This window comes from Hyperolius riggenbachi, chromosome 5 (genome assembly GCF_040937935.1).
Source record: "Hyperolius riggenbachi isolate aHypRig1 chromosome 5, aHypRig1.pri, whole genome shotgun sequence".
Classification (NCBI taxonomy): Eukaryota; Metazoa; Chordata; class Amphibia; order Anura; family Hyperoliidae; genus Hyperolius; species Hyperolius riggenbachi.
Window position 1 is genome coordinate 30,254,889 of NC_090650.1, and position 22,354 is coordinate 30,277,242.

General features: G+C 44.9%; 1 protein-coding gene across 1 annotated transcript in view; it reads right to left on the reverse strand.

Annotated features, from left to right (window-relative positions):
* The window catches only part of LOC137518069 (uncharacterized), a 62,036-nt gene that overhangs the window by 10,928 nt on the left and 28,754 nt on the right, over positions 1–22,354 (reverse strand). Inside the window, exons 2-4 of the mRNA XM_068235313.1 lie at positions 4,742–4,862; positions 3,844–3,957; positions 147–695 (exon numbers count right to left, since the gene is read on the reverse strand). Of these exons, the coding sequence (XP_068091414.1) occupies positions 147–695; positions 3,844–3,957; positions 4,742–4,862 (784 nt within the window). The remainder of the gene's footprint in view (positions 1–146; positions 696–3,843; positions 3,958–4,741; positions 4,863–22,354) is intronic.

The window sequence follows — 22,354 nt, forward strand, 5'->3', positions numbered from 1 at the left end:
AGGGTGTGGAGGATGACTGAGAGGTTTCCTCAGAAAATACAACATAAGAGAAAAAAGACAAACATGCCACAGGTCATATGACAAGTAAAGACATAATTACTATTGATGTTACCAAACTGATAATAGTGTCTACAGAGGACACCTACCAGTCAAGTGACTTCCTGGTGGACCCATCGGTTGACCCATCTGTTGACCCATCTGTTGACCCATCGGTTGACCCATCTGTTGACCCATCTGTTGACCCATCTGTGTTGGCTGGTTAACCTCAAATCCTCCATACATTGGATTCCCAGGTCTTTCTGGAAATGGAAATGCATTATTGGGATCGCCAACGTTTCGATAGCCAGGATAGTGTGGAGAGAGTGGAACCATTCCAGGATTGTTGTATCCCATCGGAGATGTGGGGTGCGGCATCCTTTCTACTCGGTTGCTGTATCCTGGTGATATGGGATTACCGTTGAAGTATGGCGGTGGAGGGGTGACGTAGGGCTTCCTGTGGTTACCGTCCATCGGGGTCCCTGGGTACATGCCCTGACCATTCCACTGGAAAGCCATCCCGCACTGATTGTTGCAGCACATCCCGCAGCGAGGACAGACGGCTCCGCCCCTCTCCTGTGATGAGGAGATCTCACTTGGGTGATACTGGCTGGAAGCTTCCGGAGATTCCCGCTCCACTTTAATCACCGGTTCCGCATCTGTACAGAACGATGAAACCAAATTTACAGGAGATCCTTCATTTTTCACTGCTCTAAAAATCTAATTTATAAAAATTCCCAAAACCCAACACCAAGGAACAATTCTTTTGGTTTTAATTGCCATGGAGATTGATTTTTTTATACCTGTATCCCCATCTGGAACAAAATTCCCCATACTTCCTGTTCTGACAGGAAGTGGTACATCCAACGGGCACAGAGAGGAAAAAAAAACCTGAACAGTGGGCAAGAGTCCCTGTCAAGACTTTCCTGATGCTCATCTCCTGTCCCCAGAACTCCCAGGGTTTATATTACAATTATGGAAGGGACAGGAAGTGATGCAAAATCTCCCCAACTGAGACAAAGAATTCAACAACAACCACAAAGAGAATCTAAGGGCTGGTTCACAAGGATGCTTTTGAGGCATTAAAAGCAGCATTTTGGATGCCACGTATCTACCGCTGTCCCATTCAAGCGAATGGGAGCGTTTAGACCTGGCTTTTGCAGGCTTTCACGAAAGCTTGGTGGATGATCCCGGCGTTGCGTCTCGTAAGCAACATACAGCTTTCGGAGGCGGTAAACGCCGGGAAATCAGTGTATGGACCCCAACTGCTAAGCCTTGAAAGCTTCCCAAAATCCTTCAAAAGCTAGCTGTTAAACGCAGCGTTTGAACGAGGCGCCGAGCAAAATCACAGCAGACGTCCATGAGAACCAGCCCTAAAGCGGGAGGATGATGGTGCTAAATAAAATAATAATTACAATTATATTTACACACACTATTAAACTCAACCGAGAGTCCAGCATGTATACAGCTGCCCCTGACCCTCCCATCCGCTCTGACAAAATCATCTTGCCTAAGAAACGCTCAATGTATTTTTCTTCCTCCTTAACTGCCTCCTCTGTTGTGCACCATCTCTCTGCACCCCCCCACCCTCCCCCAGCAACAGAACACATCACTAGTGTGCAGGATAGCGACACATCTGTACAGCCACAGCCATGTATTGCCACGAATTGTCTCCCAATCCATTCTGGATGTCAGAAATCTAACGTGTATATGAGGCTTGTCACACTATACTATAAGAACTATAAGGCCCCATTCACACTTGAGCGGGAATCGCGCGATTCCCGCTCAGTGCACAACGCTAGTGGTTTTTAAAAACTGCTAGTCCAGGTAAGCCTATGGCAGTGTTTGTTTGCGGTTAGCGTTAACCGCAAACGTGTAACATGCAGCGTTTTGCCGGCGATTCGTGATTAGCATGCATAGCACCACTAATCGCGATCGCTCCCAAAACACTGCAGTGTCCAGTGATTTTTCTGCGTTAATCGCGAGAAAATCACTCCCGCAAATCGCTAGCAGTAATTGCCGTCATTTTGTGCTTTTAGGTGTGACTGGGTCCTAAGAACTGAATTTTATGTTTCCATATAGTACACTTGCATCAGGCATATTTTACAAGGCTAATGTTAGGATCACAGTAACCCTGAAAATTTGCACAGTGGGAGACATGGCAGTGTTTTCAAACAAAACTTATACCTGAATGATTTATCTGCATTGATGTGCAGAGCTCCAGTAACTGGACAATATTACACACCTAGCTCTCACTACAGGCAAAGGGGGTGGGGTGGGGGGGTGTTAGCTTCACTGATAATGTGTGCACAAATTATTACCTAATAGACTTCCCCACTGCGGTGACGGACCCCCTCGGGGAAGACCTAACACTAATCTAACGATAAAAACATAATCCTCGTGCTGCTCATCAAATAAATGGTATACACATTTCATAAAACAACCAGACTTGAAAACAACCAGACACCTTGAGCGCTGTCACTTTTTTGTCTGTTTGTTTTATGAAATGAGTAACCCTGAAAAGCCTCTGTGATGACCGCACACAATCCTGCATGTCTTAAGGCCTAGGACCCACTGGTAGCGATTTTGCAATGCTTGCACTTTACCGGCAACCTGCCAAATGCTACACCAGTGGCTCCCTGTGGTGGTGGTCCCACTCATTGCAGTACAATCGCAAATCGCGGCATGCAACATTTTGGGAGCAATCCTTAAGCGTTCCCATCAATGGCCGCAAAGTCAAATTTCCTGTATGGGTGGCATTCTTGAAGCTGGTATGCTCTGAGCATTTTTGCATGATAGAGTGTGCAGAGTTTGACTTTGGCCACACACCTTTAGAAAACTGACAGATGCCATCATTTTTCATAATATTATTAAAAATCAGAGGCGAGTCATTTGAGAATGTCCAGAGGTACTGCCCTGACTGTGAAGCATGGGGTCATGAGTTTGACTTCCAGGTCAGAGGAAATAAACAAAAGAAAAAAAAACCCAGAGGTGGATTTATCAAGATAGGAGCAAAGACGAATGCAGCAGCCAATCAGAATTCCCAATTAATTCAGTAGCTGGACCTTGACTAATTATTAAGCAGCCACTCTAGTTTTCTCAGGACCTATCTTGGTAAACTAGTATCTGTATATGACAATGTCCCAGCACAAATCCTTCACTAACTTCCTGTTCCCAAGTGACATCACAGGAAGTGATGCGGGATCTCCCCAGTGGGAACAGACATCAGTAAACAGATCCTCAGACCCTCCCCCACATAATTTAAAATTGTTAATAGGAGCTTTGCTTTATGCTGGTTTTACACCTGGCCAGTGCGTTTGCAGTGCGATGCTCCGCCCCCATCGCATTGCACAAAACGTCATTCATATGCTACGGGAAAACAGGTGACCGCAACGCACACTTGCAAGGCATGTGTAAAAAGGGGCTTTAGAGTGCTCACATGTCACAATTACCTCAAACGATTGCCCACTATGATTTTAAATCTGAAGCATATGGAGATTTAACTACCTCTTTTTCCATAGCCCGTAGCACAAGAGCATATCTGAGGTTGAAACAAAAAAAACTTTATTAATACTGGATTGCAGCCTGGCCACATGAAAAGCAGTGCTGTCCTACTTCTGTGGCCAGATATGCACATTCCCAAACTCTGAGTGGACAAGATGGAAGATTTGCTGAGTCAGCCAATCAGGTTGTTGCAATGTGTGATGCGCTCATACACGGCAGCCCAGCAGTCACAATATACATGTGGTATTGCTCGTTTTTCTGACAGGAAGGGAAGAGAGAAGACTGCTATGAAGGATGTGTCACCTTTGCTGCCTCCAGCCTGCGGCTCATCCAGCTTGGGCTTTGCGCTGCTGTCAATGCATGGCACCTCCCCCCGCTCGATGCGAGACACGATCTCTGGCTTGGGGATGCGATATCCTGGAGGAGAGAAGGGGAGATTAGTGGGAGGAGTCAGTGTCACATGACAACGGAAACCAGAAAGTGAAAACCATGGAGCCTGAAACAGCCAAGTCTCGCAAGCATGTAGCCGGCGGAGTCACCTGATTTGCATATCAAAGTCATTGAAGTTAAAATATCAGGGACAGCGAATTAAGAACCAAATGTGGTTGCCAGTGTAACGTGGGCATGTGTGACTGTCACACACCTGCCCACGTTATGAAGGCAACCACATGGGGAAAGTGTGCAAGATAGAGGACCGAGCCAGGGCTGTAAACTCTTGGAATGCTTTGATGTTTCTCTGCTAGCAGAGGATATAGAAACTGAAAACAGAAGTCCTGTGGTATTGTCTCACACTGCCCCCTAGTGGCCATAAATACACATTACAGCAGTACTAATTAATAGTAAGGAAATTTAACAAAGAAGAAAAAAAAAAAGAAATGTGCTAAAATAAATCGGCCTGGTGCACTTGAAAGCCTCTAAATAAAGGGTTAAGCTGCTCAGGAATAATGCTGCATTCAGGAATCACCATGGAGTACTTTGCATAGAGTGCAGTGATTGGACATCTCATCACCACACCAAACAGAAACCTCGGCCTTTCTAGGCTGGAGAGTTTCAGGGGGAAATGTGGTCAGAACGGCACAGTTTACATCAGCAGATCTTATTCTGAGATGTATCCCCTGCATGTCCTCTAGGTGGAGCAGTTCGGTGGTAGCACAAAGTAACATAATGGGAAAGTATACAGGGAAGAGGGGGAGGCACCAACCCAGAGCCAGCATGGTCTCGTAGATCTCCTTGATGAGCTCCTTGTAGATCTTCTTCTGGAAGTCCTCCAGGCTGTGCCATTGTTCCTCCGAGAAATAAATGGCGGCATCGTCAAAGGTCACCTGAAAGGAGAGAAACACGCGGTCAGCTGGCAGTTCCTGGCTGCATGAATTTTACCACACTGACATGTCTACAATCTCCTCAGAGCCGCATTCTTCCCGCCTTTTCTTTTCTTAATTAAATGGGTATTTTACAGTGTAAATACAGCGACAACTGATGTTCTTCCGACTGATGGCCAAGGAGAAGCTATCAATTCTGGCTTGCATGCACATGTAATGCAAATTTTATGCAGCTTGAAATTAAAGGACAACTGTAGTGAGAGGGATATAAATGTTGACATATTTATTTCATTTTAAGCAATACCAGTTGCCTGGCTATCCTGCTGATCCTCTGCCTCTCAAGCCTTGTACACACCTTCCAATTTCCCATCAGATTGGTCGCAAAGATAATTTCCAACAGGTCTAATCTGATTTCCAATCATTTTTTTGAATCGATTTGCATAGGAGTGATCAGAAAATCAATCAGAAATCTGATTGGATCTGTCAGAAATGATCTATTGACCCATCTATCTGATGGGAAATTGCATGGTGTGTACCAGGCTTAATACTTTCAGCCATGGACTCTGAACAAGCATGCAGCAGATCAGAGGTTTCTGACATTGTCCGATCTGGCAAGATTAGGTGCATGCTTGTTTCTGATGTTATTCAGGACACTACTGTAGCCAAATAGACCAGCAGGGCTGCCAGGCAACTGGTATTGTGTAAAAGGAAATAGCCAGGTCTGATTTAACTTCCCCTCCCTATTGGACACTAAGCAATGTACATCTTCAGCAGGTTTTGAAGAATTTAGTTCCCCTACCCAATCCTTGATTGTAGAGGCATATAACAACCTTTAAAGAAAAACATTTGTTACAGCCGAAAAAAATCCTGCAACAAATCTGTGGTGTGTCTACTTCCTGCTTTCATGGAAGCAGACATTGTTAGCCTCCTGTGTTAGCTGTTCCAAATTTGCTGTTCTCCTGTGGCAGTCAGCTGACATAGATGGAAAATAAAATTACATCTTGTGATTAGTCGCAGATGAGGGTGGAATTAGACAGGCTAAACGCTCTAAATATATACAGGGTGCATTTCTCTGTTTTCCTTCTGTCTTGTTCAGGTCCTCTTTAATGTCACCAAAAGCTTTTACGATTTTACAAATGGCTCCCCAAAAGGGTTGTATTTTAGGGGGGGGGGGGGGGGAGCTCAGTACATGCCTGTAGGTACCCATTTAGAGATGGCCTGGTGTTACCTTTTTGGTATGTTTATAACCTTCACGTCTAGTCGCACCCAGGTTATGCATATGCATGTTTTTCATTTAGGTAAAAGTTAGGGCCCCTCCCACAGAGTATGACCTCATCGTGGTGAGAGGGTCAAGTACTTGATGATTTACATGCAAATTATTTTGGAATCTAATGGCCCATACTCACGAGGGACTTTTGTCGCCTCAACACGCGGCGCGCGCGTGTTGCGGCGACAGGTCGCCCGTGAGTATGGGCCGTTGCACGCGCGCGCACCCCGAACTGTCGCCCGTCGCTCTTGTCGCCATGCGATTGAAAGTTTCAATCGCATGGCAACAGTCACCGCCGCACCTCCGCCGCAACTGTCGCTAGTCCGCGTGAGTACGCGGACTAGCGACAGCAACCTCCATAGAGGTAAATGGAGCTTCCGGCGGGGGGAGGAGGAACGTCGGCGGCAGCTTCCGTCTCGCCGCTGGTCCCTCTTCCGCGTGTGTACGCGGAGGGACCTGGAGAGAAGCTGTCGCCGGCCTGTCGCTAGCACGCTCACGTGTACTGGCGACAGGCCACTTCTGCAGCCCGTGAGTACGGGCCATAACACCCTCCAACAATGGTAACTTTGTGCATCTGGTTTGAGTGCAAGGTGTGCACGTTGCCTATAAGTAGGCTCTTCACACTTATGCAGCTAGTCATTGGGATGCAGTTTGTCCTAAGAAGAGCTGTTTCTTACGGCCAGCTGCTCCCATTTATATGTTTGCAACTAGTGCAATATGCAGAGCTTCTGTTTTGGATTCAAGGAGCGTTTGTTGCCTCTTGGGGGCTCAGCACATCTCTGTAGGTAGCCATTCAGAGGCGGCCTGGTGATGCGCTGATTTTACCCTTTTTGTAGTTTTTTTTTTTTTGTATGACAGCTGGGGCAGAATGTTTGGACCCCATGTAATGCCATCGGTGTAGGATCCGGAGAGCTGCTGGCTGGGTGTGGAGTGTGTCTATAATGCAAAGGAAACACAATGCTATGTTGTCCTGGCACACAATTCCCCAGTGCAGCGCCTGCTGTACCGTCAGCTGTCTAATACGCTCACAGCGAATAATTACACACCAATTAGCACACTTTCCACCATCGTCTATTAACCTCTCTAAGAGAAGCAATTAGGGCAAAACTAGCAAATTAAGAAGAATATTTAACACAAGAAGGATGCAAATGAGTAGCGGTAAAACTCCCAATTTGGAGCGGGGAGACCTCACAGTACCCGGTAATGATCCGTCCGTTTAGACCCTCTGTTTCTGGCTGCTCTAGAGAAGATATCAGCTATACAACAACATATAACAGCCCAGAGCCCTCCTGCTGCCACTACAGAGACTGCCCAGACAGAGGACAGGGAAGCCTTTATCAGAGTCTGCCTTCCTATAGGTGAGTATCTGTCTTTTATAAAAGCGAAAGGAAAAAAAAAAAACCTTGCTCAAGTGTCACGTTAAAGTACCGTATATACTCACATATAAGCCAACCCATGTATAAGCTGAGGTACCCACTTTTCCCTCAGAAACCAGGAAAATAGATCGACTCTCATATAAGCCCCCTCCCCAGTAGCCAGATGTGCCCCCAGTGCAAGTCGGCCCCCCTCCCCATAGCCAGATGTGCACGTTGCTTGCATGCTACACGCCACAAGCCAGGGGACACAAGTAGTCTTGAGCAGTGCACTCTGCACACCATGTTGCAGGGGATGGGAGGGGGCAGACACAGCAGGGAGGCAGCTTGTAAGAGCAGGATCACTAGTGCAAGCTCCTTATGTTCCTTTACCAGCAACAAAACCTGCTCCACCATCCGTTCTGGCCCACTCACTCGCATACAAGCCGAGGGTGTAACTTTTCAGCATATTTTGTACTGAAAAATTAGACTTATACGTGAGTATATACAGTAAACCTGAGATGGAGCAGGAGAAAAAAAATATACATAACTGGGGCTGCCTCCAAGCTGATCGCTCCCTCGTCATCCTCTGCTGCTGCCTGGATCTTGCACAATTAGCCCCGGAAAGTCCTCTAGTCTGGGCCAACTGATCATGCCAAGCCGCAGGCGCTCCTGTTGCCAGGAACATTCAGCGCCTGCGCAGCCCCACTATGCAGAACGCTCCCGGGGACGGGAGGGTGTGCAGGGCCAGTCTGCACCTGCTACAACTGGCCCCGACTAGAGGACTTTCCGAAGCGGATTGCGGATGATCCAGGCAGCAGCGGAGGGCGGCGAAGGAGCAATCAGCCTGGAGGAAGCAAAAGGTATGCATTTTTTTTAAGAGAATTTTATTAAAGTTTTCATCAAATAAAACCTAATTCACAGGTACACTTTAAAGCGGATCAGAGGTGAAAAACTAACTATAACCAGTAACTTGTCTGTATATCAACAAATCTAGCTGCAAGCAGCTTCAACAGTATATGATTATTTCTTCCTGTGATACGACAGCAGCCATGTTCTGTTTGTGATCATTACACACAGGCAAGCTGATCTGCATCTCCAGCCCTCAGCCTGTGAAAACTTCACTCCCCTCTCCTCCGAAATCTCTAACTAGTAACACCTCCTCCTGCCCAGACTGAGCTCCCATAAGCCCTTGCTACATGGGTCTCAGTGTCAATGCACCGGAGGAGCTGTGGACGAGGCTGGTTTAGTTTATAGGGAATTAGAGTATTAAAACAAAAAAAAAAAGTATTTGGCTTGAGGAACGCCCTATAACCTATATGAAAGGAACACAATTATGCAATGAGTAAAAGTTTATCTCGGATCCACTTTAAGGCTAGGGTCACACTTATTTGTATCACATGCATTTATGAAACCGCATACAAAATCGCACATAATACTGCCGCACAAAAGCTCGTTTTCAAAGCATTTTAAAAACATTCTAGTTAATTATTTCTGCATACTGTCAAAACCAGTGTCCTCTCACAGCTAATACCTAATTGGCTGCTCTGGACATGTGTTCTCTATTGCCTGCCTGTGTAAATCACTGCATGTGTCTCAGCCATTTCCAGATGTTGTGAAGTCAGGGAGGTGGGAAGCTCCATTCCACCCCATGTGGCGGGGAGGCCCAGAGGGGGCTCATCTACTGGCCACACATTTCAGGCAGCCATTCCCCTTTGTCTGTGAAACTTGTGGTTTCCTTTGTGTCTGAAGCAGTCAGGCACTGAGGAGATCTGGCCGTTTCTCATGAGGTGATCTGACAACTAACTGGAGCCACTTCATTAAAAACAAACAAAAAAACATTCTACAGCTAATGACCCATAAAAAGGAACAAATATTTTAAGGTGTATAAAAAAATAATTCTACTTAAACTCCAATCTGACAACACTTCATGGAGTTCTGTAAAGTGTAAACAGAGGCTGGATTCATTGCAGAAATGGATGGTCTGCACTTTCCACTCAGTAAAAATGAAGCAATCAAATGTTAAAATGGGGCAGCATGTAAATGTAAAGTGATCCCAAGCCAAAGCTCGGGATCAAATTTGAATACATACCTTAACCTCCCTGTCGGTAAGCCCGATACAGTGTCAGGCTAGCCGACGCAGGGGATCACATGGCCCCGGGAGGATTTTTAAAAAAATAAAAACGGTTTCATATTGTTAAGCTAGCACTTCGCTAACTATGTGCGGCAAGTCCCTCCAGTCCCCACCGATCGCCGATGGTATACGTACCCCCCCAGGGATCCCGCGATGGCGCAGCCTCCCAATCAGCTCCAGGCTTCGCTATGGGGAGGATCGGGATTGCGCATGACGTCATGTCCGATCGTCGCCATAGCAACAGTGAAGCTCATTGGGATCGTGGCCAGGTAAATATTGCCAGCGGCGATTGACTGGGGGGGGGGGGGGGGATAGGTCCTGAGAGGTGTCGCGGGACTTGCCACACATAATTAGCTAGCCTAGTGCTAACAAATAGAAAACATTTTTTATCTAAAAAAAATCCCTCCCGCGGACGCAGCCACTGCATCTGCGTACCGCCAGGGAGGTTAAAGTACCCCTGACCCTCTTCCCCCCTCCCTTAAACTTTTAATATTGCTTTATTACTGGTGCTGCGACTAGCACACAGCACCATCCTCTCCCTTCCTGTGCCCCCTGTAACCCAGTTCTGCTCAGTCACAGTCTTTGACCGAGGCAGAACATCGAATATGATCGGGGAGGAAGTGACAGTTCTTCCTCCCCTCTATGGGTCCTTAACTCCGCCCCCTCCACCTGCCACTTTAGTTCCGTATGCGATTCACTGCAAACAGCGCGCAGGGGAGCTGTGCTGTGTGCAGACTTGTGATAAGGTTGGATATTTTTCCGACCTCAGTTAACACAATACCACACACAGCTTGGCAGCTCCGGCGCTTGGCAGCCTCCAAATACATCTCACCTCAGGTTCCCTTTAATGTTCTGAAAGCCAGCTGCATTGCACTTTCTGTTCCACCACTTCACCCTCGTACACCCTTCCGGCGATTTGGCGTAAGTGGAGCGAAAGATGCTCTCAGTTGTCAGCCTGCCAGAGTGAAGCGTCCGAGAGGAGTTCGGGGCAGCTGTACATATGCTGGATTTTTGGCAGAGGCGGTCGTTAAAGAGGAACTTTAACCCAGGATTGATCTTCATCCCAATTGGCCCAATTAGTAGCCGATACCCACTTTCGCACGAGAAATCTTTAACTTTTCTTGAATAGATCAATAGAACGTTCGAGGGGCGGAGTCTGTGTAGGCGATATTGTGGTGAAACTCCTCCCACAATATGATGTCATGTCCATGGTCCTGACAGCTTCCTGTCTGCGAATCGCGTTGCAATATGGGAAGTAACGGCCGTCTCAAACTGCCAAGTAACCAGTATCTCCCTCTGTGCACAGAACTCTCAGTAACAAACATCCGTACAGATCACCTGGCAGAACTACAGATGTCGTCATCCTTGATAAATTTCAGAATGTACTGTAAATCAGGGAGAGGAAAGTTTTAACAATGGGCAAACACTGACTAAATAATCTACAAATTAATATTGTAAAAAATAAGACTATTAATTTACTTTCACTACAGTTCCTCTAACAACTGCCTTTGCGGAGGTTCATCTAGTGTGTGTACGGGACTTTCATTTGTATATAGAGATGACTGCTCTCATCCCTTGCAACACAGAAAAAAAAAAAGACTTCTGTCGCAAAAATCTTAAAAATTTAAAGAGACTGAAGCGAATTTGTTTTGCTATATTTACCTTAGCATTCGCTTCAGAAGTCTCACCAGCGCCACATTCCCTGTGAAAAACAAGGGCCGCAGACCCCCCAAATCCCCGGGCAAACATCCACGACCAACTTGGTCGTGCATTGTGCTGCCCTGAGAGGCTGAGCTATTCACTGTAGCTCTGCCTCTCCTGCTGTCAATCGCCGCCTCTCCCCGCCCCTCTCTGTGAAGAAAGAGTGAGAGGGGTGGGGAGAGGCGGCGATGCGCGCCGATTGATGGCAGGAGAGGTAGAGCTACAGCAGAGAGCTCTGCCCCTTCCAGGAAGCGCCGTCCTTCAACCACCCCGGGGATTTGGGGGGTCTGCAGCCCTCGTTTTTCGCTGGGAATGCGGCGGTTTAGCGCTGGTGAGAGTTCTGATGCGAATGCTAAGGTAACATTAGTAAAAAAATTTCGCTTCAGACTCTTTAAAAAACATGTAAACACATACAAACAAGTAGTATGTTTCTTCAAGAGTAAAATGAGCCATAAATTACTTTTCTCCTATATTGCTGTCACTTACAGGAAGTAGTAGAAATATGACAGAACCGACAGGTTTTGGGCTAGTCTATCTCTCCATAGGGGATTCTCAGCATGGCCTTTATTTGTTATAAAAGACATTCCCTGAAAAAGACTTATCTAAAGATGCTGGCCAGCTTCCCTGCTCACTGTACACTTTCTTGGCAGTTGGACGGAGCAACTACCATTCACTAAGTGCTTTTGAAAATAAAGAAACCATGAGAACCCCCCCCCCCCCCCCGTGAGATGAGCTACTCCAAAACCTGTCGGTTCTGTCATATATTGTAAGTGAAAGCAACATAAGGGAAAAGTAAGTTATGGCTCATTTTACTCTGGAAGAGACGTGCTTATTTGCATGTGTTTTATAAGATTTTAAGATTTCCATGACAGTGGTCCTTTAATCATTTTTAATGATGACCTCCACAGCTCTTGTTGTGGGTGAGAAGACACAGACTGGATCCCCGAGCTGGAAATGTTCTGGGTCACGGAGTTGCTTTACAACCCCTGTACAGCCCTGGCAGGCCTACAAGGCCATCATTCCTGCTGAGAACATACAGCAATTCTCCTCCAGTGCTGGAGCCTCCCTGGCCTCCACAATCTCAAAAGACATTTCACAGGTGGCCCGAAGGTCACATCAAGTCTATTTTCAAAGCACACCTGAATTAAAGAGGAACTAAAACAAAAGAAGGGAAAAAATATATTGCAAAGTGAGAAGTTAAAAAATAGAAAAGAGATCAAGAAATGACTGATATTAGCCATGTAATTTGGTCATATTTGATCTGAAATGAGTCAGCACATACGTCATCTTTACTACTGGCAGACATGAAACCAGAAAGCATACAACTGCCATTATGTGTAACCACACCACCCAAAAATGCGATAGGTTAAAAGGGTTTTTTTTTAACCACTTCGCATCCAGACCTTGTTTCCTTCTTATGGACCAGAGCAGTTTTTACATTTTAGCCATGTCCTTATTTAACTACTTTCGCCTCCTGGACGTACTAGGTACATCCAGGAGGTCATGTCCGCGTGCTCCCGCGGCCAATCGCGTGCGTGCACGCATGCTCCCGACCCGCGGTGCGTTAGCCAGGCAATCAGTGAATCGCGCTATGGTGCCCGATCACTGATTCCTTTCCCCCGCAGAAAAAGCGACAGCTTCTCTCGGAAGCTTTGCTTTTTCTGGCTCATGCATCCCTCTAAGCGTACGTGTTACGCTTAGAGTGACGTCATGTAAACAAACTCATGGCTGCCATCTTGTGGCCAAAAAGTAAAACTACATCCAAATGTAAAAAAAATAAATAAAAATCAACACATATTTACTGAAAAAAAAAATTACTGTTTACATCCCACCCTCCCAAAAACACCCAAATAAAATGTTTAATATTAAAAAAAAACAAAACAAAAAAAAAACCACATTACAATAATAATAAAAAAACAAACATGTAAATATTTACCTAAGGGTCTAAAATGTAAAGATTAACCACTTTACCCCCGCGCGTACGTATTTCTCCGCCCCTTTTTCCATCCTTTAAAAACCAGGGACGGAGAAACACGTACTTTCCGCGTTCCCGACGCTGTCCGCGCTCCCGCTCGTAAACACGCCGCCCGCCGCTAGTAAAACCGCCGCCGCCCGCTCGCCCGGAGATCAATGAACGGGAAAATCCATTCCCGTTCGTTGATCTAAGCCCCACAATGACCCGCTGCTCTCCTATGGGCAGCGCGATCATTGTGAGAAGAAACTCACGTGTCCAGCCTCCTTATTCTTCCTCCAAGCTTCCGGAAGGAGGCTTGGAGGTCGCAATAAAGCAAAAAGTTACTGTGGCCATCTTGTGGCCAAATAGTAAACTACACCCTACACATTTTTCACATACAAATAAATGACTTTTACACACAAAATTAACTCATTACCTTCCACACTCCCCATTTTTTTTTTTTTTGTAATTAAAAAAAATTCAAAAATTTACAATTAAAAAAAATACATAATTAGTTACCTTAGGGACTGAACTTTTTAAATATTTAAGTCAAGAGGGTATAACACTGTTACTTTATAAACTATGGGCTTGTAATTAGGGATGGACGCAAAACTGAAAAAAATGCACCTTTATTTCCAAATGAAATATTGGCGCCAAACATTGTGATAGGGACATAATTTAAACGGTTTTATAACCGGGACAAAAGGGCACATAAATTTCATGGGTTTTAATTACAGTAGCATGCATTATTTAAAAACTATAATGGCCGAAAACTGAAAAATATTTTTTTTTTCCCCACATTTTTCCTATTTTCCCATTAAAACACATTTAGAAAAAAATAATTCTTGGCATAATGTCCCACCTAAAGAAAGCCTAATTGGTGGCGGAAAAAACAAGATATAGTTCATTTCATTGCGATAAGTAATGATAAAGTTATAGACGAATGAATGGAAGGAGCGCTGAAAGGTGAAAATTGCTCTGGTGGTCAGGGGGTAAAACCCCTCAGTGGTGAAGTGGTTAAATATTTCTATTTTTTTTTTTTATTTTAAACTTGTAAATAGTTATGGATGCAAAAAGGAAAAAATGCACCTTTATTTCCAAATAAAATATTGTCGCCATACATTGTGATAGGGACATAATTTAAACAGTGTATTAACCGGGACAAATGGGCAAATACAATACGTGAGTTTTAATTATGGAGGCATGTATTATTTTAAAACTATAATGGCTGAAAACTCAGAAATGATGATTTTTTTCCCGTTTTTTTCTTATTCTTCCTGTTAAAATGCATTTACAGTAAAGTGGCTCTTAGCAAAACCACCCAAAGAAAGCCTAACTGGTAACGGAAAAAACAAGATATAGATCAGTTCATTGTGATAAGTAGTGATAAAGTTATAGGCTAATGAATGGGAAGTGAACATTGCTCGGATGCATAAAGTGAAAACGACTGAGGGCTGAAGTAGTTAAGCAGCAATAACGATCTCTACTTATGACACCTTAATGAAATATATATTGTTTTTTTCAAGACAAACTAGGCTTTCATTGTATGTAATTTTTTTCCCTCAAACAATTTTGCTTTCTATGCATTTCAATAGGAAAAAAAAATGGAAAGAAATAATAAAAACAAAACATTATTTCTCAGTTTTCCCACTCCAGTTTAAAAATGAAAAGCTCTACCGCAGATAAAAAACCCACAAATTTTGTTTCGCTATTTCTACGGTTCACCACAAAACTTGGATTATGTTCCTGTCACAATTTAAGGTGAATATATTGGATTCTGAAATAATGCTAAAGCGTGTATTTTTCACTATGAACTGAGAAAATGAAAGTATTTTTAAAAGTAAGAATAAATCATATTGGCTCAGGGAACATATATACCCTTTCACCAATTAGTGCTGCATCAGATAGTGTCAGAGGTGTGCACAGGAGCAAACCCAATTGTGCACAGCTGCGCCTCAGCTACAAGATGTATATCTACATCCTCGTGGCTTAGATGAAGTCACAGAAGACATACAGTAGATATACTGTAGTGGTGGATAAAGTGGTTAAAATATAACCATATGCGCAAAGGGAAAGATCCTGGTTGTTTGGCAGTTGGAAACAGCTGTTATTTCCTACAATGCAATGAGGTTCACAGACCGGAAACGGTCAGGACCTAGGTCCTGACATCACATTGTGGGAGGGGTTTCACCACGATATCAGCCATAAAGCCTGATCCCTGATCTATAAGAGGAAAGGTAAAGATTTCTCATGGGAAAGGGGGTATCATCTACTGATTGGGATAAAGTTCAATCCTAGGTTACAGTTCCTCTTTAAAGAGACTCTGTAACATTCAAAACATCCCCTGGGGGGTACTCACCTCGGGTGGGGGAAGCCTCCGGATCCTAATGAGGCTTCCCACGCCGTCCTCTGTCCCACGGGGGTCTCTCCGCAGCCCTCCGAACAGCCGGCGACTGTGCCGACTGTCATTTCAATATTTACCTTTGCTGGCTCCAGCGGGGGCGCTGTGGCGGCTTTCCATTCCGAACTACACGGAAATACCCGATCTCATTCGGGTCCGCTCTACTGCGCAGGCGCAGGAAACTTGCGCCTGCGCAGTAGAGCGGACCCGACGGCGATCGGGTATTTCCGTGTAGTTCGGAGCCGACAGCCGTCAGAGCGCCTGCGCAGGAGCCAGGAAGGTAAATAATGACGTCACCGCTGCCCGGACTCCACGGAGGGCTGCAGCGAGACCCCTGACGGATGGAGGACGGCGTGGGAAGCCTCATTAGGATCCGGAGGCTTCCCCCACCCGAGGTGAGTACCCCCCAGGGGATATTTTTATGTTACAGTTCCTCTTTAAATCTAAAAAATAAAAATAAAAGAGAGGTTTAGCGTCCTACTGTGTAGATTTCCTTTGAAAACCACAGCACTGCTCTGTAAAACTTCATCAGCATATTCAGGTAACCAGAAATTCAAATACTGACTGGTATGCACATTGTGCGCGAGATGCAAATACTGCAATGCCTCTCAGGCCTGGAACCCACTAGGAGAACTTTTCTGAGCGCTTTGTGATTTGAAAAGCGCTTGCTAATATAATGCTATGGGTGTGATCCCACATGAGCGATGTGATTTTATAAAAATCCCCCATAGCATTGCGTTAGCTTTTTCAAATCGCTAGCGCAGAGAAAAGGCTTCTAGTGGGTTGGGCCATTTCACTGCCTATTAACTGCCCGTGGAAACGAGGCCTAAGACCTCATTTCTATGAGCAGTTGATAGGCAGTAAAAGGCCTTTCAAACTGTCACAACTGCCTGGTAACTGCTCACTGCCACCTAGTAACTGCTTGCTGAGCACACTGCCTGTGGAAAATGGGCCTAACAAGTGGCTGCTAAGTTTACTACAGAGGTACCAGGCTTGTTGTAGCACTGCAAAGTATGATGGGAGCGGATATACCAGTCAGCATCTGCATCTAACACACAATTGGCAATACCAGTCAGTATTTTTATCTAACACACAATTTGCATCTTACATACAATTTGCATACCAGTCAGTATCTGCATCTCACACGCAAGGTGCATACCAGTCAGTATCTGCATCTCACACGCAAGGTGCATACCAGTCAGTATCTGCATCTCACACGCAAGGTGCATACCAGTCAGTATCTGCATCTCACACGCAAGGTGCATACCAGTCAGTATCTGCATCTCACACGCAAGGTGCATACCAGTCAGTATCTGCATCTCACACGCAAGGTGCATACCAGTCAGTATCTGCATCTCACACGCAAGGTGCATACCAGTCAGTATCTGCATCTCACACGCAAGGTGCATACCAGTCAGTATCTGCATCTCACACGCAAGGTGCATACCAGTCAGTATCTGCATCTCACACGCATGGTGCATACCAGTCAGTATCTGCATCTCACACGCAACGTGCATACCAGTCAGTATCTGCATCTCACACGCAACGTGCATACCAGTCAATATCTGCATCTCACACGCAAGGTGCATACCAGTCAATATCTGCATCTCACACGCAAGGTGCATACCAGTCAGTATCTGCATCTCACACGCAAGGTGCATACCAGTCAGTATTTGCATCTCACACACAAGGTGCATACCAGTCAGTATTTGCATCTCACAATTTGAATTGAAGTCGGTACAGTAGAATCTCGTTATAGCTAACATCTGGATATAGTATACTCAGTCCTCAGGTTCCAGCAAATGCGTCTGTATAAATATAAAACGTATGACCAACTCTGATATAGTAAACTACTTTTCGTGGTCCCTTGGAATTTACTTTAAATGGATACTACTGTATTTAGATCCTATTCCACCATCTCTACTTCTACAACTCTGCCCTGAGGTCAGTGAGCAGCATCCTGAAAACCCTGCCCCATTCCCAGACTGAAACAGATGCAGGGCTGGCTGTTGGCTGCATACAGCAATTCCAAATGGTAGGAATCATTTCAATAAAAAACGGGAACTGTGATCATTTGGCCTGATCAATATGCCTGGGTAGTCCTTACTTGCCTGGATTTAAGCTACATACAAATGCTCTTTTTCTGTCTCTCAGAATGATCATTAACAGATAAGAATTTTCAGACCAAGCACAGTACAGATGGGCTGCTCAGCTACAATCAGGCAAACTATTCTGTCCTATGGAGGGAAGACCACAAATAAGGGTTATGCAGACTGGCAGCTAGGAATCCCTGAACAAAAGCACAGCAGTAGGATAAATCAGTAAACATCGTGAGACAACTGTACTAAACATACCCATATACTCATCAATTTTCTGTTCAATTCATCTAATGGGAACTGATGCTCCCAAAAGTGTCCAACAGCCAAATTTTGACCAAAAGTTGACTAAAGTATTGATTGAACAGAATCTCTAAGGTCGATGGAGGCGGGACAGGGAGGAAAGCCAATTAATTTGCCATAGCATTGCATTGAATGGTGCAATGCTACTTTTTGATCAATCTTCAGTAGATTTCTAGCTGGAATTATTAAACATTGATGTGCTGTCTGTGGTAGGAATCGATTCCTCTAAAGCTGGCCACTAACGGTCCAATTTCTAGCGAAAAATCGTTCGAGCGATCAGAAATTCTGATCGGACGAAAAATCGTTCCCTACACCATCAACTAACCAATCATTGCTTCCTATCTATCACGACCACCAAGAAAATCCAAATTTTCGTTCGATGAAAATTCATTCGGGCGACATTTTTTCACTCGTTCATAATCGATTGTGTCCACCAATGGAGATTATTTACAACCAATCCGATCAGAATTTCTGATCGCTCGAACGATTTTTCGCTAGAAGTTGGAACGTTAGTGGCCAGCTTTAGAATCACTTCCAATCAGAGAGGAATCCATCGTTTTGCCACATCAGGTGGCAATTTAGAAGTGTATGGCCAGGTTAACACAAGATAGGAAACCTTGGGCAACTCCCTAACACTGCTACTGCCTATAGAGCGCGTCTTAAGGCAGCCATACACTGGTTGATTGCCACCAGATCAACCGGCAGATAGATCCCTCTGTGATCGAATCTGATCAAAGAGGGATCTTTTGGCTGCCTACACTGCAAACAGATTATGAATCAATTTCACAATGAAACCGATTCATAATCTGTGGAGCCGACGCTGCCCCCCCTACGTACATTATCTGATCTGGCCGGCGCGAGTCCACCGGTCTCCGCTGTCTCTTCTCCGCTCTGGGCTCCAGCTTCACTTTACTTCCTGTTGGGGGGAGTTTAAACAGTAGAGGGCGCTCCACTGTTTAAACTTCCTGTCGGGACAGGAAGAAGTGAAGCCTTCCGGAGCCCAGCGCAGAGAAGGGACAGCGGGACACGCGCCGGCGGAACAGGTAATGTATTGCCGCTAGCGTCGGTCGGACATTCGAACGCAGCTATCGATGCACTCCCAAGCCGCCAGCGATCGAGCGGAATCTTCCGCGCAGAATGATCGATTTCGGACGGAAATCGATCGTTCGGTCAGCGTTTGCGCAATGATTTCACAGCAGATGCGATCACAGTGATCGAATCTGCTGTATATCGGTGGGAAATCGTGTAAGTGAATGTGCTCCTTAATTGGCTGCAGCTCTGGCAGTTTGAGTCTGCCAGGCGATGAGCCTGATATAAACGTCATTTGTCTTGTCTAGAATGATCTCGAATAATAATCTCAAACAATGGAAATCCAGCGTCTGTAGGGATCTGGTTAATGTAACCCCACCCTGTAATCTGGAAATAATGCCTTGTAACTGGCAAAGGACGTCCCACCCAGGTGTGGCAGAAATGTAAACAATGGCGATCGGGAGGAGCCATAGGAATTACCAGATGACCTCATCACATAAACCTGCAGAGGAAACCAACCCCACCCTGAGTTATTCAGTTACCAGACACAGACAAAAGAATGTGCGCCCTCATGCCTTTATAGAGCAGAACTTTGGAACAGTTCAACTACACCTTTGCCCTTTTGATTTACAGCGACCCAATACTGCAGTGTTAAAGGACATCCAAGGTGAAGGTGAAAATAAATTGATGAGAAAAATAATTGTATCTGTCTTTCTCCTCCTAAAAATGCTTTTTTTTCTTTTTCAGATATCTCCAAGTTTTATTTTATGTTTAAATCTAGTTAAGTTTTTACTGTTTCATTGTCTCTGCTAAATGATACTTTCATTGAAGTATGCTAGAGCTCTAATCTATGAATTGCTGACCCTTTTTATCTCTTTCCTGCTCTCAGAAGCCATTTACTGACGGGAAAGTGTTTTATGGCTGTAATTACTTATCAGTGAGGGTTACGCTATAGTCTGACCCAGTCTGTCCAGGTCCTGACCCAGACAGAAACTGCCACTTACATACCTGATGTTTAACTCTTTCAGGCACAGAAAGAAAAAAAGGAACTCAGCCTAGTTATTTGTGTGCTAGGCACTGTACATACACATGTCTATCTCATCATGTCACATCGGTTGTTCTTTAACATTTTAGGTGATTTCAGAGATTTGGCACTGGAAGTTCTCCTGAAAGGATCACTATCACAAAAAAATTTTTGTAAAATTTGAAATATATGAAATCACATATAAAAAGTACATTTCTACCAGAGTAAAAATGTGCTATCAATGTTTGTCCCATGTTGCTGTCAAAGTAGGTAGTAGAAAGCTGAAAGGTTTTGGACTAGCCCAGCTACTCATGGGGAATTCTCAGGGCCTTATTTTAGCAACTTGATGACCACAGTGGTAAACCCCCCTAAAGACCAGGCTATTTTTTGCTAAATAGGCCACTGCAGCTTTAAGGCCAAGCTGCAGGGCCGCACAACACAGCACACGAGTGATCCCCCCCTCCAACAGAGCTCTCTGTTGGTGGGGTCTGATCGCCCCCCAGTTTATTTTTAAATAAATATTTATCTGTGTGTTTGTGTTTTTTACGTTTTTGTTTTTTATTTTAACAAACCCCTCCCTCCCCCCCCAGCTGGCCAATCCTGGCGATCGGCTGTCATAGGTTTCTGCCTATAAGAGCTGATCCCTCTCTAGTGCCCCAGGGGGACACGGCTGTCCCCAGTACAGCGCTGCTGCTGATCGCAGTGCTGTACTATGTGTTTAGACGGCGATTGCTGCTCGGAGTCTGAAGAGGGGGCAGAGCTCCGCCCCCCAAGCAGGAGATGTGTGCGCAATCTGCACTCGATCTCCTGCAAAACAGAGCCCTAGGACTTGACACCAATTGGCATTAGGCGGTCCTGGTGCTGCCGCCGTGGCTGCGCCCATTGGCGTTAGCCGGTCGGCAAGTAGTTAAAAAGTACCTAGTGAATGGCAGTTGCTCTTTCCAACTGCCAGAAGAGTGTGCAAACAGGTAGGGGAGGGCAGTCTAAATCTCTATATAAATCCTTTCCAGGGAGTGCTTTTGTAAAAAATAAATGAAATACTGAGAATCCCCCATGAAGAGATGGACTAGTCAAAAACCTGTCCGTTCTGTCAGAGATCTAACTACTGTAAGTGACAGCAACACAGGAGAAAAATAACTTATAGCTCATTTTACTCTGGAAGAAACCTACTTCTTATGTGTATGTGTTTACGTGTATTTATTTTACAAATTTTCGTTTTTGATCCTTGAAGCACCGGATGTGGAGGGACAAAGTGACCGGATTAATAAAGCTATATCCCACCAAATTTCTAAAAACAGGTTTAGGGGCAGTTTTTGTGCGACAATTGCAAAAGGGACGCCTTCTTCAGACCTTGCTATGTTCTGATATGACCCAAATATCAGCAGGCAATGCTGCTTTATGGACACTGCGTATGGAAGTTATTTCCTCACACATCATTGCCTCTAATGATGGAGGAATTTTTGCGAAAGTGAGAAGCTAAAAAATAGTGAGAAGTGAGAAGCTAAAAACAGAAGAAAGATCAAGAAATGATTGATATTCACCATGTAATTTGTTTATATTGTTAGATCCAAAACCAGCCTGAATGTCATCATCTTTACTACTGGCAGACATGCAAAACACTAGACAGACCCAACTGCCATTACCTATAACCACACCCCCTAACACTGATAGGCTAAAGTTTTTTTTTTTTTTTAAATAGATACACATATCCACAGAGGGAGATACTAGTTGCTTGGCAGTTGGAAAGAGCCGTTACTTCCCACAATGCAAAAATGTTCACAGACAGCCAGGGCTGTGGAGTCGGAGTCGAGGAGTCGGGGCAATTTTGGGCACCCGGAGTCGGAGTTTCAGAAACTGAGGAGTTGGGAGTCGCATGATTTTTGTACAAAATCCACAGCCCTGTTAAGTATTAGACTAAGGAGTCGGAGTCGAGGAATCGGAGCCATTTTGGGTACCCGGAGTCGGAGTCGGAGTCGTGGTTTCAGAAACTGAGGAGTCGGAAGATTTATGTACCGACTCCACAGCCCTGCAGACAGCAGACTGTCAGTACCTAGGTTCTGACATCACACTGTGGGAGGGGTTTCACCAAAATATCAGCCATACAGACCTTTCTGATGATGTATTCCAGAAAAGGCAAATATTTCTCATAGCAAAAGGGAGTATCAGATTGGAATGTAGTTCAATTCTCTTCAAAGAGGAACTGTCGCAAAAATCTTAAAATTTAAAACACAAAC